At 40.5% G+C, this 17,734-nt stretch overlaps 1 protein-coding gene across 2 annotated transcripts in view; it reads right to left on the bottom strand.

The window, feature by feature from the left end:
* LOC306644577 (lutropin-choriogonadotropic hormone receptor) overlaps nt 1–17,734 on the bottom strand; it is a gene marked incomplete at its 5' end in the record, with an annotated part of 55,330 nt that overhangs the window by 14,864 nt on the left and 22,732 nt on the right. For both annotated transcript variants that reach the window (XM_079111626.1, XM_079111627.1), the window contains 4 exons: nt 3,932–4,000; nt 14,510–14,587; nt 14,676–14,750; nt 16,772–16,846. In XM_079111626.1, the coding sequence (XP_078967752.1) occupies nt 3,932–4,000; nt 14,510–14,587; nt 14,676–14,750; nt 16,772–16,846 (297 nt within the window). The remainder of the gene's footprint in view (nt 1–3,931; nt 4,001–14,509; nt 14,588–14,675; nt 14,751–16,771; nt 16,847–17,734) is intronic.

Below are 17,734 nucleotides of genomic sequence, written 5' to 3'. Positions count from 1 at the left end.
GCAGCTCACGGCTTTACATCTCCTTCACCAACTTTCTGCATGTTTCCACATCATGTCTGCCATTTAGAAACTGCAAAAGCCCCTGTATCTCATTCTCTGGATGGTTGTTTTCCACATGCTTCTACTCAGCCTTTTCCTCGGAAACCCTCAGCCTTTCATCAGAATGCACCTGTCAGTCTCTCAGCCTCCCATCCCCTGGGTGCACTTTCACATTCAAAGAGATGAGGTTGTCAGAGTCAATTGCTGTTTAAAATCTAAATCAAAAGAAAATTTCCCTCCTAAACCTCCATGGTTCTTCTCCTGATTCAGTTGTTTTAATTATGTTCAGTTATCGTTATAAATCGTTGAAATTGGGGCCACGTGAGCAGATAATCATCATGTCAGCCAGGTCAAATTAATTGTTTGAATTTCAGGACAGAGCATTCACATGTTTATTAAAACTCATATCTTTCTGTGTACTGGTACTCTGCCTTATGTTACTTTATCAAAAAATAAATCTATTTAGCAGTGTTTTCCTGGGGTCACTTTTGAGGATTCTTCCAAGTACCATGACCCACCGTGTGTGAGAACCAGAGACAGGATGGTATTTTGAGGCACAGTGTGAGAACCCACAAGCTGCACCAAAGCCTCCCAACTCGTGTGCTCTGAGAACGGGAGGGACAGACTGCCAGATCCCTGCAGGTGTCTGAGGTGGGCTTCTGTCTTGCTCTTCTCTTCCCTGGCCATGCTTAGTGAGTGGCTGTCTGAGCATGTTGCAGACTTCCCTATCATTGCTCTGAACAACTCTGGACAGGCTTATATATGAGGGAGGTGTCAGAAACTGGACTGAATGTAGAGATTAAAAATGTTGTTTTGACAGTTTGGAAAACTACTTCCTTTGCCCTGTTTAAACTCTTCATTGTGTCTTTGTTCTTGGAAGAGATTCACACTCCTTCCCCTGGCCTCCCAGTTCTCCAGGACTTGCTTCTGCTATTTCTCCAATCTTCATCTTACTGAAGATCTTCCAGCCATAGAGGCCTCTTCTCAGTTCTTGGTACTTACCAACTTCTTTTCTTTCCCAACTCTGGCCCTTTGCATACAGTGCTTCTGCTTTCAGTAATATCCTTCTCCTCACTATTGCCACAGTGACTCTTGTTATCCTCTAGGCTTAGCCTAAATATGTTCTTAATGAGGACTTCCACAACTGCCTTATCTAAGTCGGTTACCTTCTGTACTTTCTCAGATCTCAATACTGGGTTGTTTCCTTCATAGTGTATATCACTACTTATAATAATTTTGTTTATCTACTTACCCTGCATTTTGTCTGATTCCTCTACTAGCAAAGACAATTCATGAAGGCAGGGACTGTATCCACTCTATAATTGCAGCCCTAGCACCTAACAGAATGTCTTAAGATATTGGTGGTGCTTAATAAATGTTTGTCGAATGAGTACATGAATAAAATCAATTTGTGTTCTTGGCAATCTGATCTGTGTTTTTGGTTTCTTCTTTTTTATTATATGAGGTACAGGAGTATATGGAATTTTGGTTAATTGGACAGTCCATTTGGCACCTCTGTGACAACTGAGACACTATGGAGCATATAAATACTTCTTCCTGCTGTTTACCCTGACCTCCCAAAGCAGTGCTCTGCAGGTTTTCCTCCCACCTGTCTTTGATCTTGCTCTGGCTTCTCTTCCTCATCTCTTGTTTCTCCCTAATTGCATGTGCAGTCCTCTTATTTCTCCCTTGCCTAGGTGACATCAGTCATAGAGGACTTCAACGACCCTCTATTCAGAAGACCCCAGCATTTGTGTCTGTAGTCCTGTCCTGTCTCTTCCAGCCTTCTGTCCTTCCTGCTAATACATGAACTTTCTGTAAGCCCCCTTCTCATAGTTCCCATCTCAGAACTTTCAGTGCCTTCTCATTTCTACAGAAGAGAGTCCAAATTCTTTACTCTGCCATCCAAGGCTCTTCCTTCTTTGACCCTAACTCATTTTCACAACTTTCTACACAGTACCATTTGTTGGTTTACGAACACATCCCTTTGCTTCCTTCTTTTCTCTGGGCTGTTCTTTCTGCCTTCTGCCTGGAATGCATCTGTCTGCTGTCATTGCCTGCCCAAATTAGACCCAACTTAAAGCCCACCTCTCACCAGGCTTGCTGTAACTTCCTTTCCTCCTGTCTTTGAAATCTCAGGGGACTCACCTCTATCAGCTCAGGCACCACACTTGCTTTCTGTTTTAGCTATTACTTAGTGTACAGATTATGTACCATTTGGAAATGCCTCTTCGTTGGCTGTAAATGCCTGTGGGCCAGACTCCAGGGATTATTCATCTTTATTTCCTTTCAAAATATAGCATGTTCCTCCAAACACAGCTGATGCCTGCTAGACCTTTGTTGAGTTGAATGGCAGAATGAGGCCTCTGAGACTATTGGACCAGGAGAGGCTATACATGCCTCTGATCTGTGTTTCGTAGAAACAGATTCAATTGGCCAGAGTGAATCCTTCATCAACTCCAGGGTCTTGTTAATCAACCCTTCATTAAATGAAGCCAAGAAGAAAATGAGGACAGATTCAGTCCATGATTGAAAGGAAAATTTTTTAAAAGCTACCATGTCATGAGTACTTAGTATGTACCAGACTCTCTGCTGAGCTCATAAAAATATAGCCTAATTATTTATTCATCACTAATTATAAAATATAATAAAAATTAAATAAAGGACATACTATATGCCAGGTACTGTGTTAAGTACTGAGGATACAAAACAAACCTTCCATTTTGTTGGGGGTATCCTCAAGTCTCTTAGCAGCTCAACTTTACTAATGAGTATACTGCAGCTTAGAGGGGCTCTGGAACTTTCTCAGGCTTATAAAGCTGATGAATAGGGGGGTTGGAGTTTGAGTTCCAGTCAGTGACCCGTAGGCCTGTTCTCTTAACCACCAAATTATATAGTATCAATGCAATAGGGCCTTTGGTTTAATATCTATAGTTAAAATAATTAGTGTATCATATAGAGTTGTGCTACTTAACTTCAAACTGGCAGTGCCAGCATCTCCTGGGAGCTGGTTAAAATTGCAAATTCCCACACCTCACCTAGATCCACTGAATCAGTGCCTGTTGGGTAGGGCCCAAGGAATCTGTGTTTTGAACAATCTGCAAGTTATTCTCATGTGTGTTCAAGTTTGAGAAGCAATAGTGGTTTATAGAAATGACTTCTTTAAAAGCCTTTTTTATTCTTTCTGAATTTTGGCTTCAATCTAGCTTTTCATGTGCTCTTAGGTTTTGCTCTGCACAACTGTGTGGTGTTTGGCACCTCACCCTGTACCTGTGATGGGTCACATTTCCCCAGGGGATTGGGCATGTGCCACTCTTCTGTAAGAGGAGCCGGGGGGGGGGGGGGGGTTTGAAAGTATGAAGGGGACAATGAATGGGATCATTTCTCCTGAGGCTGTTAGACTGGGGATTAGGGTGGGGTGAGTTCCCTCACCTGGGAACAGGGGCTTCCTCCTCCTGAGTATGTGGAAGACAGCTTCTCTGGGAGGGGATGTTGTGACTAATTAGGCTGGTAAATGATGTCACCCGATTTCTCTGCAGTGAGGCCTGGGGAAGAATTTCCTTCTGAAATCATATATCCTCTAACACACCATCAACCTGAGCCGAGGGGGCTCGAAGGGGAAGCTGTACAATGGAGGAGGCATCAAGTAGGGTGTTGAATATTTCAGCAAACTGTCAACTTCAATGTATTGCGGCTGCATCTGTCTTTGAAATCAGGGTGCTCTGGGGTTTCCAGACAGCCGGTTGCCTAGTAACATGTGTGAAACACTGAGGACTAGCCACTTGAAAGTTTATTTTTGCCCTGAGTTAGTTGCTGAAGATTGAATGTGATCTGGTAGCCAGAGTGATATTTCATTTTTATTCATGAGTTAGGGAAATAAGCACATACTTACAGTGAAATTAGCGTCGTTCCATTGAACGCATGACTTTGTACTTCTTCAAATCCATTTCCATATAGTTTGCTGAAGGAGGGAGGAGAGAGGATTAGAAATGGGAAGGAATTGATAGAAACCCAGTTTGGAAGCACACATTCTTCCTCCTGTGACATTTATTACTGAGATAATCACTGGCATTCACAATATCTAGCTCTGTTCCTCCAACATTTTAGATTCTAAGGGCCTGCAGGGAAGAAGCTGTTCTTTGTACTTTGTTTTTCCTCTACCTCCTCCATCCCCACCACCACTAATTTATTAAGTGTTTATTAAGTGCCAGATACTTGACCAGCCATTGTATGCCTATTTTATGATTTAATTTTCATCATCATTTCCATCATCCTGAAAAGAGAGCCAAGTGTCAGTGCTGCTGTGCAGCTTGCTTATTATGAAAGAGAAGTGGTAGCAGAGCTGGGATCTGAGACCAGAGCTGACTCAGCCTTTGGATTTGTGGCCCTGTGTGGGCTGTTGACTCTCTCGGCTGCTGAAAGCCAAGGGCAGAGCAAGGCTCAAGCATTGAGCCACTTCTTCTCTTTCTTGGATGAGTATGTGGTTTTGTGGATGCCAGAGTTGGTTCTAAGGCCAAGAAGATGTAAACATCTGTAAACAGTTCTGTGAGACCCAATAGTGGACAGTGAAATCAATTTAGTTGAGTGCCATCAGCATGGTAAAAAGTGAAATAGAGTAGAAGAGAACAAATGGAAATTTTTATGGTGTATTGTAAGTAGTTAGGGTAGAAATGTTTATGAAATGTCATTTTCACCATTTTTGTGGCATACACATGAGAACATGCTCAACACATATGCGTACATACATGCACACACTTCTACCCAGACTGACATAAGAGAATCCTTAGAACACAGACATTGACAAGTATGAGAACCAGAAAGGGTCTGGAGGGACTCAAGAGCACCCCCTCATTTTATAAAAAAGGAAATAGGCTCAGTGAGGGAAAATAACTTCTCTAAAGTCCACAGTTGGCAGGAATGGGACCAGAATACACTTTGTCTGGGGCCACTTTAACACATCAGTTTTGCTGGTTGTTTTTGCCTCCCACCCCTAAATCCTGAAGGTCATCTTGCTGTCTTCCTACAAGATTGAGTTCAATGTCATATTCTTACCTTGGCTGCTCTATTTAAAATACCAATCTCCCATCCCCAGAATTCCTTATCTCCCTTCCCCAATTTATTGTTTTCATTATCTGACCTATGATGATAGTTTACTTATTTACTTCTTCCCCACTATAGCACAAACTTCATGGAAAAAATAATTTTAAATTGCTTTGCATCTAGCATATCTTCCACATTTATAATAGTGCTTGGCATCTGCAGTATTAGAATAAATATATGTTAAATGAATTGGATGAACAAGTGGGTTTATGTAAGAAGAATCTCTTACTTTTGATCATACCCAAACAAATTGGAAAGCCACTGTCTTACATGTGATATTCATATGGGTTCTTTGTGAATGATGATGTAAGAACTCGGGTGAGAAAAGACTGGGATGCAATACATGATTAAGCATCCCATGTCTGGCAAGATCTAGCCTCTTCTCCAGGGTTACTGGCAACTGGATGACCATTTTAGGGAATAGGCTTAGGGAGTGACTTGAGAAATGACTTAGACACATGCTCCGCTCCACCACTCCTACTCCAGGTGACTTCTGTCCATGGGGCCAGGGTTTTCTCTAGACTTTGTTAAACAAAATGAACAGGGATTTTTACCTTGAGCTATATATGAATGTGTATAATGTTTATGTGTGTCATATGTATATACACATATAATGTAAGTATGTTTGATTTCTTCTCTTCATATCACACCTGACAAACCAGCAAATAAATAGAGGTGGTACTCATGTTGAGGTATGACATTTGAACTACAAAATTCAGAAAATATAAATCAGATATTAAAAATGATTCTGAAATCCTTCTCATGAGATTGAGTTCAAAGAGAGCAAGGGAGCTTATTTATTTCTTAAAATCCCCTTATATATCATAGAGGTCAAAAAAGGGAACCTGAAGGCTCAAAACATAAATGATGAAGAAATTGAAATGTTGATTATCCTGGTTTGATCAGTATACATTGTATACTAATCATGTATTGAAATATCACACTATACCCCATAAATATGTACAATTAATACATGTTAAAACAAACAAACAAACAAACAAACAAAAAACAAAAACACAAACCTGAGGCTTTACATGCTGCCTGGTACCTGGAAGGAGCTGTCCGTGGTCTGGCCGAAGCGGTAGCTTCGCCCTTCCATGGCAGGGAGAGCCTCCCTGGTTTCCCTTGCTCTCACCTCCTCTCCTCTAGGATTCCTGAGTTTACAGCTTCACATATTAACTCGTAAATATGATCTGCACTGGATTATTAAATGCCATTTTCTGATGGTTTTCCTCAACTTTTTTGAAAATTGATTTTTTAGCATCTAGGCCAGTATTTGTCAGAGCATTCTTCTGCATCCACTGAATCAGAATCACTTGAATTTATTTGTCAAAAATGCAGAATCAGGCCTATTGACTAGGGGCACTACAGACCCACTGAATTGGGGTCTGGTAGTGGTATTCAGGACTATACACATTTGTAACAAATGGTCTCACTGAGTGGCAGCCATACCAATTTGGAAACCCTCACCATAGAATATGTCATGGTATGATGATGGTCTCATTATTTCCAGGGTGCAAATCAGATGGTCTTTTGCCCAGTATTAAGTCTAGAGTCATTGCTTTCTCTGCCTTTAAGTGATGGAACTACATTTCTAGTGAATGAAAAAAAAGTAGCTCTTCCTCTGTTTTGTGTAAAGCAAAGCCACTTGCAGTTGTCTGAATGGCCATTCCCCTTCATTTCTGTGTGCTGCTCTGATCATAGTTTTGATACATTAGGTTACCTTTTCTTGTTGGATTCATAATGTCATTGCTTTAAGTGAAGCCTCATGGTTAAGTCTACAAACATTGAGCTCAAATGCCTGGGTTTCAATTTCAGCTGTGCTATTTACAAACTGAGCTAACTTTTGGCAAGTTACTCACCTCTCTGTGTTTTAGTTTCTTAATCTTAATCTGTTTTGGAGGTTAGAGGGGTAAACATACGTAGAACACTTAGAAATAAGTTCTGGGATACAGTAAATGCTTAAGTTGGTCTTATTATAACTGTATTTTTCAGTGGTCTCCAGCCCTCTGACAGGAACAGAGGGAAAAATTCTCCCTTTCCATTCTCTGGGCAGGATTTGCATGAACTTCAGGCAACCTGTTTAATTAAACTGTTTTTTTCTTTCTTTGGGGTAGGTGCCATTTTGTTCTTGGGTAGAGCAGACCGGGTCAGTGACTGGGGCTGCTCCAAATGTCTTCCTTCTCTGAGGGCCCTCAAGTCCCTTTTGTCTGAGCTAGTATCATGGATGCTTTTGCATTTATATAATTTTCATGTCCTTTTCTTTCTCTTTTAATAGCCCAGGTCCTGTGTGTCCCAATTTTCCAAAGACTGGCTCACTATTTCCTTTTCAGCTGCTCCTCCTCTTTGTTTTCCCAGTAGCACACAATGGCATGTGCTGCCTTGTTTTGATGAAGAGAGTGGCTTCCTCTCTTAGGAGGAATTACACATGTGAGTGGGAGCCCTTGGGCTGTCCGGCCAGCACAGTGCCTCCAGTGCTCTTTCAAAACATCCAGAGATACTTCAGATAAATTTTTTCTAAGACCTCATGGTGTCAGAATGAAATGAGAGGGGCTCCCTTTGCCCAGAGGATTCTGTCAGGGGCATAGAAATGGAGGTTTCCCTCTCACTCCTCTATCACAAATAGCTGCCCCTTGCTTGGGAGCATTGTCTAAGTTCTCTCTTCAAATGTCAGTAATTGCAAATCAAGCAGAGTGAATGGCATCTTTTTATTCAAAATAATATTTGGGCTTTAGAAATTAATCACAGATGATATCCCACTGCTGAATGCTGCCTTATTACCAACATTATTCCCGGGGTTCTAGAAGTACTTCTGGGATGTGCGCTTCTACATTCTGCTGTAGTTTCCTTTTGGATCTTGTAGTCACCTAGTTTTGGGATGATTTCAAAGAAGGATTAATTTATGTTTGCAGGTCTTTGAGGTGTCAGAAAGTGGCCCTGTTGCAGAAGGACAATACACAGTGTCTTAGAAAACATGTCTTCTGTTTAGATATCTATAAACAAATTGAATCAAATAACGGTATGTAGCTTCTCAGGTGGCATGTTGCTGAAGACATTCTGTGTCTGAAGTGTTCCCCAGGTATGAAGAAACTTCTCTAGTAGATGTACTGGCAGTGGTTGTGTGGCTGACTGTTGCCCTGTCATTGCTATGTGCTGCCATGATGCTAGCTCTGATTGTATGTCAAGGTGCCCCCTTTTCTTTTTCTTTTTTCTTTTTTCTTTTTTTTTTTTTTTTTTTTGCGGTACTGGGGATTGAACTCAGGGCCTTGTGCTTGTGAGGCAAGCACTCTACCAGCTGAGCTATCTCCCCAGCCCAAGGCACCCCCTTTTCTGTGAGTGTCGGTATCTTTGTAGCAAGGAAATTCTGTCCCTGACATAGACCAGCCTCCTGTCTTTCAACAGCACTGAGTTTTCATGTTTCTCTTCACCTTAGCCAAGTTCATGCCAACTTATATGACTTTACCATATATAGTAATAAAGAAGGTGACAGGCATCAAAAAGAATGATGACAGTAATAGATTCTGATATATTGAATACATTATCTGAGAAATCCACATTCCATAGTAATATTTAAAAAGAGCAAGGGAGAGAGGGTAATAGAAACAACAACAAAGGAAGCCACATTTTTGTAGACATGCTGGCTAATAAATACAGAGGAATGCTAGGATGTAAAAATTACTATTTTGTAACTTCCTTTGAAATAACCTGAGTAGTCAGCTGATGTCGAAAGATAGTTAGCCAACTGAAAATCCCACCAACTCAGGGTATCCCACTATGGTTTACTTATAAATGACAAAGGGTAAAATGTGTTCTTACAATAGAGGTCTGGCAGTCAACATCTTAAGCAAGTAGTCAACTGATGGTACGGCGTGCCTTCTTGGTTTGATGCAGTGAGAGACATATCATTCCCTTTTCAGTGCTCTGATAGAACTATCTGGACTGAATCTAGTCATGGCAATACAGTCAGATGAATTGAGACAGCCTGAGTTCCTCAGCAGGTTCAGTGTCATACAGAACAGAGAAAGAAGTGGAAGAGGTATGGAAGATGAGGTTGAGAGGACTAAGTATCAGACATAACAGCAAAAATACAATGTATAAACTTTGGATTCTAAATTTTGAAAAACCTATACAAGACATTTTCACTTAAGTATGGGTTGTAGGCTAGGTGATGTCATTAAATTCTCAGTGATTTTTTAAAAAATTGTTCTAATTAGTTATATATGACATCAGAATGCATTTCAATTCATTGTACATGAATGGGGCATGACTTTTCATTTCTCTCGTTGTACATTATGCATTCATATCATTTGTGTGATCACACAAGTACCTAGGGTAAAGCTGTCAATCACATTTGACCATCTTTTCCACTCCCCTGCCCCCTTACCTCCCCTCATGCCCCCCTACCCAATCCAAAGTTCCTCCATTCTTCCCTTGCCTTCCCCCTCATTATGTGTCAGCATCCACATATCAGAGAAAACATTTGGCTTTGGTTTTTTGGGATTGGTTTGTTTCACTTAGCATGATATTCTCCAACTCCATCCATTTACCTGCAAATGCCATAATTTCATTCTCCTTTAAAGCTGAGTAATATTCCATTTTGTATATATATCCCAGTTTCTTTATCCATTCATCTATTGAAGGGCATCTAGGTTGATTTCATAGCTTAGCTATTGTGAATTGAGCTGCTATAAACGTTGATGTGGCTGCATCACTGTAGTATGCTGATTTTAAGTCCTTTGGATATAAACCAAGGAGTGGGATAGCTAGGTCAAATGGTACTTCCATTCCAAGTTTTCTTGGGAATCTCCATACTGCTTTCCAGAGTGGTTACATTAATTTTCAGTCCCACCAGTAGTGTTTGAGTGTACCTTTTTCCCCACGTCCTCACCAACCCAGTGATTTTCATAAGGATAAAGGTACTTTGTGGAGGGGGGAGTTACATGCTAACATGTAATTAAATGTCATTATGTCTATAAATTTCTCTTGGATGGTTTGGCAAAAGGGAAATGTATATGCTCTCATATAGAGACGGAGTAGCTGTGGCATGCTGGTAATAGATGATGAATGTAGGTAAGGTGTATAGGTATATTAATCATACCATTCTTTTTATTTCTTAGTGGAAAGACAAATGGAAAGTCATGTGTCTTATAAGTCATGTAATAGTTGATGAATCTAGGTGAGGTATATGTTAATCATTTTGTTCTTTCTATTTGTTAGTGGAAAGACAAATGTAAGGTCATGTGTCAGTTAAAAACTTTTAAATAAAAAATATTCAAAAGGAGATGATAAGCTGGGCACAGTGGCACATGCCTGTAATCCTAGCAGCTCTGGAGGCTGAGGCAGGAGGATTGTGAGTTCAAATAAGAACTCAGTGAGATCCTGTCTCTAAATAAAATACAAAATAGGAGTGAGAATGTGGCTCAGTGGTTGAGTGCCCCTGAGTTCAATCCCTGGTACCCACCCAAAAAAAGGAGATGATGAGACAGTGTTTTCAGTATGGTCTAAAATAACTGATCTGCTCTGGGTTGCTGCATACTAATTATAATAATTGGATCTGTATAAGGAGGCATTCATAATTCCATTAAATAGACAGAGATGCAGGCACAGAGATGCGGCCTGACTTGGCTAAGAATGCTTGACTGGTTAGATGCAAAGCCAGGACTAAAACCTAAGCTTCTATTTCAACACCCACAGTCTCTCTACTATGGCTTGTCATGGGTGCAGCCAGGAATCTTGCTTTGCTTTGCTAGACACCCCTTCTCCATGACTTTCCCTTGTCTTATTAGATTTCAGACGTGAATAAAGGTTGCCTCCTTTTGAGACTGGTATGACCAATCATCCAGAATATTTTAAAGGTGGTGCAGTTAAGTGCTACTCATTTGCAGTGAGGTGGGGTGGATTTCAAGGTGGCCTCTTCAGAAGATTTAATGAAAAGCCAAAGTGGCTATAAAGGGACATAAGAGTATAATGCATAGTTTTAGCATTAGCCCCACTGAGCTTCTCCTGCATCAAGTAAAGTGTTTTGTTTTCATTAAATGAGCTCACAGTTGGTAAAGATTTAGGTGGGGTGAGGGCAGGATAGGTTCCACTAAAAGCAAAATTTCAAATACTACTAATATTGAAAAGAGAAGGCTTGCTTTCATTATTTTCTAATTAAGGAGTTGAACTTTATAGCTGGGAAAATAAAGCTTTCCTCTTTAAGTGTAATTCCCTTTATCCAGCAGAGTGCTCCACATGATCCTTCACTCACAGAAGGACCCATTGATCTGAGAACAAGTGCCAAGCAAATGACTAATCACTCCCCTTCCAGATGAAGGACCAAGACTGAGAAGGGGGATGGAAGCACAATGCTTCACAGGCCCTCTGGGAGAGATGAATTTGAAGTCCTCATTAACTTCAGAGGTGGGGTAATTACACTGGGCTGGCATGTATTATTCCTCTTAAACTCATAACCAACACAAGTTAATGTCCCTGTAAAAAGAATGCCATGCAATTCTTGTGAATACACACTGAAATGTGGTGTCTGAAAGGACTCTTTGGTTTTTTCCTCAGTTAGTTGGGGTGGCCCTGTCTTGGAGCTCAAGTTCCCTGTGGATTATCCCAGCACAGCCCTCATGTCTCTGCCCTTTCATTCCTGCTTCACTCCCCTCCAGTCTCTGCATATTTACCAATGGTTCTTGATTATTTAGGATAAAATTGATGGGAGTCTTGAATATTTTGATCTTTGAATAAAGGCTACTCTATTGAGTGGTTTCTTCTTAATCTTTTCAGAGTTTCTTCCAAGCCTTGTGCTTTATCTTGGCACTCAAAACCCCTACAATCCCGTGTCCTTTCCACCCTAACCATTTATCTGAAAACATCTTCCATTCCTTAAGCAGGATGTTCCCATGCAGGTGTGAGCCTCACCCTGGCCATGCTCTTGCTCCTGCTATTTCCTTATTCCCCTGTCTCTGATCTCTGTAGTGGTACCACATAGCGGTAAAGAACATCCCCCCAAAATCAAAGGCCAAATGTTTTCTCTGATTAGTAGATGTCGATCCATAATGGGGGGAGGGCAAGGGAAGGATAGAGGAACTTTGGATAGGACAGAGGGAAGGGAGGGGAAGGAAGGGAATCTGGGGGTGAGAAAGATGGTGGAATAAGACAGACATTATTTATCCTATGTACTTGTATGATTTCATGAACAGTGTGACTCTGCATTGTGTGCAACCAGAGAAATTGAAAGTTGTGCTCCATTTGAAAAAAAAAAAGAACACGTGCCAATAAAAGCCGTAAATATTAGAATGGAGGAGGGGAGTTGGTATGCATGGGATGTATGGAATAAAAAAAGAATATGCCCTGTGGAACCAGATTGCCTGGTTCCAAATCTTGGTCTCAGATAAATAATTAAGCTCTTCATGCCTTGGTTTCCTTATCTAAAAGTGTGCCTGAAGGTCCTTACCACATAAGGTTGCTGTGGAACTTAAATGAGTTTTTAAAAGTACTTAAAACAGTCCAGGCATTTAATAGTGCTGTATAAATATTAGCTACTTTTAATACATTTACTCATACAAATACTACTGAATCTATGAGGTACAATTCAAGTCTCAGCTTCACTATGTAGTCTTCTTGGAGTTCTCCAAACCAAGAGAAATTCTCTGAGAACTTATTTCTAAATACCACCATACACTTGGAGGGGAATATCTACTGGCTTGTATTATTCTTTTGCTATTTCATGTCCCCCACCATCACTGAGTTTATAAGCTTCTTAATGACATGAATATTGTCATGTCTTGTGTGTTCTCAATAGAGACATTGTGAGACTCAAAAGTCATAAGGCATGTGGTCTCTCCTCCCTCAGAGTTCATGCTGTGAATACCCTGTGGAAACAGAGGATGTGGGAATGATGTATAATTCCAAATTTATTATGCAGTGGTGAGTTGGAGACAATTTATAAACAGCTGGCAGAGCCATGGTGTTGTGAGGGAAATGGCAGGAGTTGAAAAACTGTAGAAAAATATTTCTGGGATTCCTAGTGTTCAAGAGTTGCTAGTAAAGGATTTGAGTTATTTTGAAATTAGTGTTGGTTGCTGCTCTGTATCCTTTTATTGCAATATTCTGAGCTGGGGTGATGTTAGTCACAACTTTGTAACATGGTGATTATATGTATAAATTGTAGTCATACAAAGTAAAAGTATCATACAAATGCAGTGTGCTATTGATACCAATTTTTAAGATCCATTGCTATAAAATGGAGTTAAGATATCTCTCCTCTTGCTTTTACATTTTTCTCTTCACTTCAGGGTCATTCCAATCCATATTCTCTCTCTCTCTCTCTCTCTCTCTCTCTCTCTCTCTCTCTCTCTCTCTTTCGCTCTCTCTTAAGGTGAGCTTATTTATTGCCTCATCACAATCCTGCCATGGCTGTAAGCAAGGCAGAAAGAATGACAGGGATGTGTATGTGGGGAACAGAAATGAGTATGTGTCACTGGGAATATGGGTCACATGAGACATGGTGCTCAGGATGCTGCTTCTGAGTGGTGGGCAAGGGAGAGTGTCCTATGTGGAGATGGATGGCAGGGTTCTAGAGTAAAGGAAGTCACTGTAAAAGGGATGGCACTTAGTACAGTACCTCTCAAATTATGATTACATGTGACTTTCTTGGGATCCTGTGAAAATACAGATTTTGAATCAATTGGTCTGGATGGGTCTGAGAGTCTGTATTTCTAACCAGCTCTCAGATGATGCTGAAGATGCTGGTTTATGGACCATACTTTAAATAGCAGGTCCTTAGGAAACACCATGAAAAGGAGAGGGCCTGTGAGCCTGGTAACCTAAGAGTGCTTGTCAAATGAAATGGCATAATTTTTAAGCATCATGGAATGGAGGGCCTGGGCATTGATGGTGTTGCTTCAAAAATAAAGTAAGAAGGATCCAAGGGGTAGGTGAAAAATCAGAGGGAAAGAACAAGGTCCATTGATGAACTACTCTACCTACTTGAAGAGTATCCTTCCAAACTCTGCTCAGTTGAAACCTGGAAATTTCTCTGCTTTCTTTTAACCAGGGCAGCCATACCCCTCTAGGCTGTGTATTCCCAGCCTCCGAGCATTCCACTGATTCAGTGAACAATTTTACCACTTGGAAATTTAGTTCTGTAAATCTTCAGGACCCATTTGATTAATTTTAAACCAAAGTGATTTGTTAGTTGTCCTATGAACATATAACCCAAAAGCAGTCCTACACCCTCCCTGGACCCTTGGCATTTTAGGTTGAGAAGGATGTCACCAGTCAGTGAAGAATGTGTTAAAACATGAGAAAGAGCTCACCTCAAGCCAGAAGTGAGAATATCAGGAGGCTGTGTAGCAGAATGAGTTTCTGGGAGTTTACTCACAGTGTTATGGATTCGTTATTCATCCCTTGGAAAGCATTTCCTGGTATGGTGGTTATGTATAAGTTATCACAAATTTCCCTTGAGGAAATAAATGAGAAATATTTACTTTCCAAATTTTAGCCGCAAATAGGAAACTGTTACACATAGCAATCAGCCTGGTACTTACAGAATGAAATTAAATTCCAAGGAGAAGATCTTCGTAACATCTGGAAGCATTCGAATGCCTGTGTTACAGATGCTCCTGTGATTCAGGGCAGGATGGTGATGTGGGCAGAGAGTGGGTAAAAGTGATTGTCATTAAGGCATAAAGATGAAAAGGTGTAGAAAGGCACTTTACAAATACTATTTTTCACATTAAATAACAAAATACTGAATTTGGCTTTTATCAGTAACATTTCTAGCTAATGAAGACTGTAAGAATTTAAAGGGCCCCTACTGCTCTGGAGCAGTTGTTCAAATCACACCTATTTAGAGATCTAGGGATTGGAACCAAACTTTCAGGTCTTTTCCATTGTATTTCCAATCTGTCTTTTCCCATTAAATCAATTGTATTTTCCTATTATATTACATTCTGTTTCCTTCCGGTAATTTGTTCTTTCCATGCCCTTGATAGTTACAGAAAGCATCCCTCTCTTTTGGAGCAGGTTTTAACTCAAACACTTCAGGAAGATTAATCTCGTGAGAAATTCATATCCCTCATTATTATCTACCCTCATTATTTATCTACCTTGCAATTCAGGAAGTTCTTCCTTGTACCTCATTGAAACCATTGTACATTCTTGTGGTGTTTGGAGCCACTCAAGACTCCTCTTCTTTTCCTCCAGTCTTTTATTTAACCTCCAAAGAAGAGAGAGGCTTAAGTGACAGGTAAAATTGAACTTTTTATTGTAAGAATGGACTCCTTCAGAGGCATGCAGACAGTTGGATTTCCCCCAACTGAGTTTTAAATTCACCAGACCTGGGCTCTGGACAACTGATAGGAACTTCTGGTACCCTGGTGACAATGAAACAAAGCCAGGTTTCCTTTCTGGCTCTTGGTCTCCTTTTTACCCATAACTCTTGAATGAATGAATGAGATAAAGGAGCTCAAACTGAATTCATATCCTATCTGTGACCTGGGATAGTAGCTTGAGCTAAGTTTGGGCAAGTAGATTTGGATTGGGGGAACACCACACTTTTGGGTGAAAATTCTATTTAATAGATACTATCTCAGATAATAAGGGGCAGTAGTGGGCAGCAAATTTGGTTCTGGATTATTTTTATTTTCTTCCACAGTGATCGATACTGCAGGATGCTTACATGCCTCCAGGTCTCCTGAAGCTGGGAAAAGCAGAACACCAGGGTTGGAATTGTCTATTGTTAGAGTTGCCAAAGGAGCTATGCCAGTTCTAGCAGCAGCTCCAACAAGAGGCCTGGGAGCAAGACAATGGTGTGGACCACCAGAGAGATGTCCCTTCCCTGGCCCTTTACTTTTCTTTTCTTGGGTGGTGGTGGAAGTAGACTTTACATCCTCTGTGGTGTTTATGAAATTTAATTTTTTAAAAAGAAGAGAGAGGATTATCTATATTAAGAGGACTTAAATTTTTCTGTGTGAGGGAGGACTTCATAGGTAAGAAGCTCTGTTAGTGATCAATTTATAGACTATATCAAATTTCAGGAATTTTGGCAATGTTGGCAAGGACAATTGCTGTTGGACTACATTTGTACTCAATTTATCATGCTAACCAGTAACATTGGTATGATTTAATGGGAAAAAGAAAATAATGATTTAGTTTATTTCTCACAGTGCCTACCTCAAGGCTGTACTTAAAAAGTTTTCACTTGACAAATGAATGAACAAATAAAATAAAGGAGATAACATAATTCTCAACCAGCAACTACAGCCAAATCAGAATTGCCTCTCCTATTTTCATCTACTATCCCTTCACCTTAGAGAGTCTGATGTACCCTTTTTGGAATATTGTGATCCCCTCCTATCCCAAGATCAACTTTGAAAATCACTGTAAATGGTGATGTTCTTCTCAGGTGTTTGGGACAAAAAAATTGTTGGGAACCACTTCCATGTATGCAGAAGAACCCAGCATGGTGGCCAGTAAGAAATGCTGATTAAATCAAGTTTAAATCAGAAGGCTAAAGAGGAGGAACATGCAAATAATACTGGGTATATGGTTTAAAAAATCTTTCTCAGCCTTTTAATTGTTTGGGTTTTCATCAGATGCCCATCTTCCCCTTCCCAAATGGTTAAAAAGGAAAATTTCTCACAGGTATTTTAACCGGGGAAGATTTGTAAATGCACCAGGCTCAATGTGTACCAGGTTTTTGGTGTTCTGGATCAGTCTGTAAAGAGAGGGGGAAACAGGAAGCAGTTTAATTGATGGGTATTGTTTGGAATGCATGAGACTGTGATCACCAGAGGTTGCTGCCTGAAAATGGCATCAAAAAAATCGAGCAAATTTCATGTGCTTGAGAGGATTCCTGAGACTCTGGAGGTGGAAATGGTTTGGTGAGGACCCATTGGTTATTTCAAGGGAGCTCTGCTCAAACCTTCTGAAGAGGTGGGTGCAGGTATCATAGTGGTATACCTCTACCCTTACCTCCTGTCTCCCATCAGATAGTTCTGACATTCAGGGCTCCTGGCCAAGTAGATCCTGTCCCATTATGGAGCCTGGGTTGGTGAGAGATCTGCACTCAGGAGAGAACAAATTAGTCACCCTCCTCTGCAGGCAAATTAGTCCTCTTCATATTGAACTGGCAACCACACTGAGCTATTTTCCAGAAGGGCACCCAGTGTATGGAACAGCACAGGGTAGAGGCTAGGGGTTTGGATTTTTGGAAACTTAGGCATAGTGTATAGATAATTTGCTGTGTGATGATGCCCAGCTTCCCTTAGCTAGTGTTTGCTTCTGCAAAATTGAAATAATAATATGTCTTCTTCCTATCTCACAGGTCGGTGGGTTTTGAGTAATAGACTAGGTAGAGATAATCTGAGGCATTTAATTTGAGCCATGATACCACAGTGGTGTTACTGCCCTTCCCCCTATTCCATCAATGCCTGTGACCCTGTAAGAAGTAGCCACAGTTGTTGAGTCCTGTCTACTTTGGATTTAATAAAAGACCAGTAAATAGCTATGGCTTTCTTAACCTAGGTAATAACCACCTGAATACATGATAATAACTCTTGTTCTATAGAGAAATAGAGTATATTGGTTAGGAATATGTACTCTG

The sequence above is a fragment of the Sciurus vulgaris genome (genome assembly GCF_902686455.1).
Source record: "Sciurus vulgaris genome assembly, chromosome: 14".
Lineage (NCBI taxonomy): Eukaryota > Metazoa > Chordata > Mammalia > Rodentia > Sciuridae > Sciurus > Sciurus vulgaris.
The sequence above is the reverse complement of the archived record's forward strand: the minus strand, read 5'-3'. Positions and strand labels throughout refer to the sequence as shown.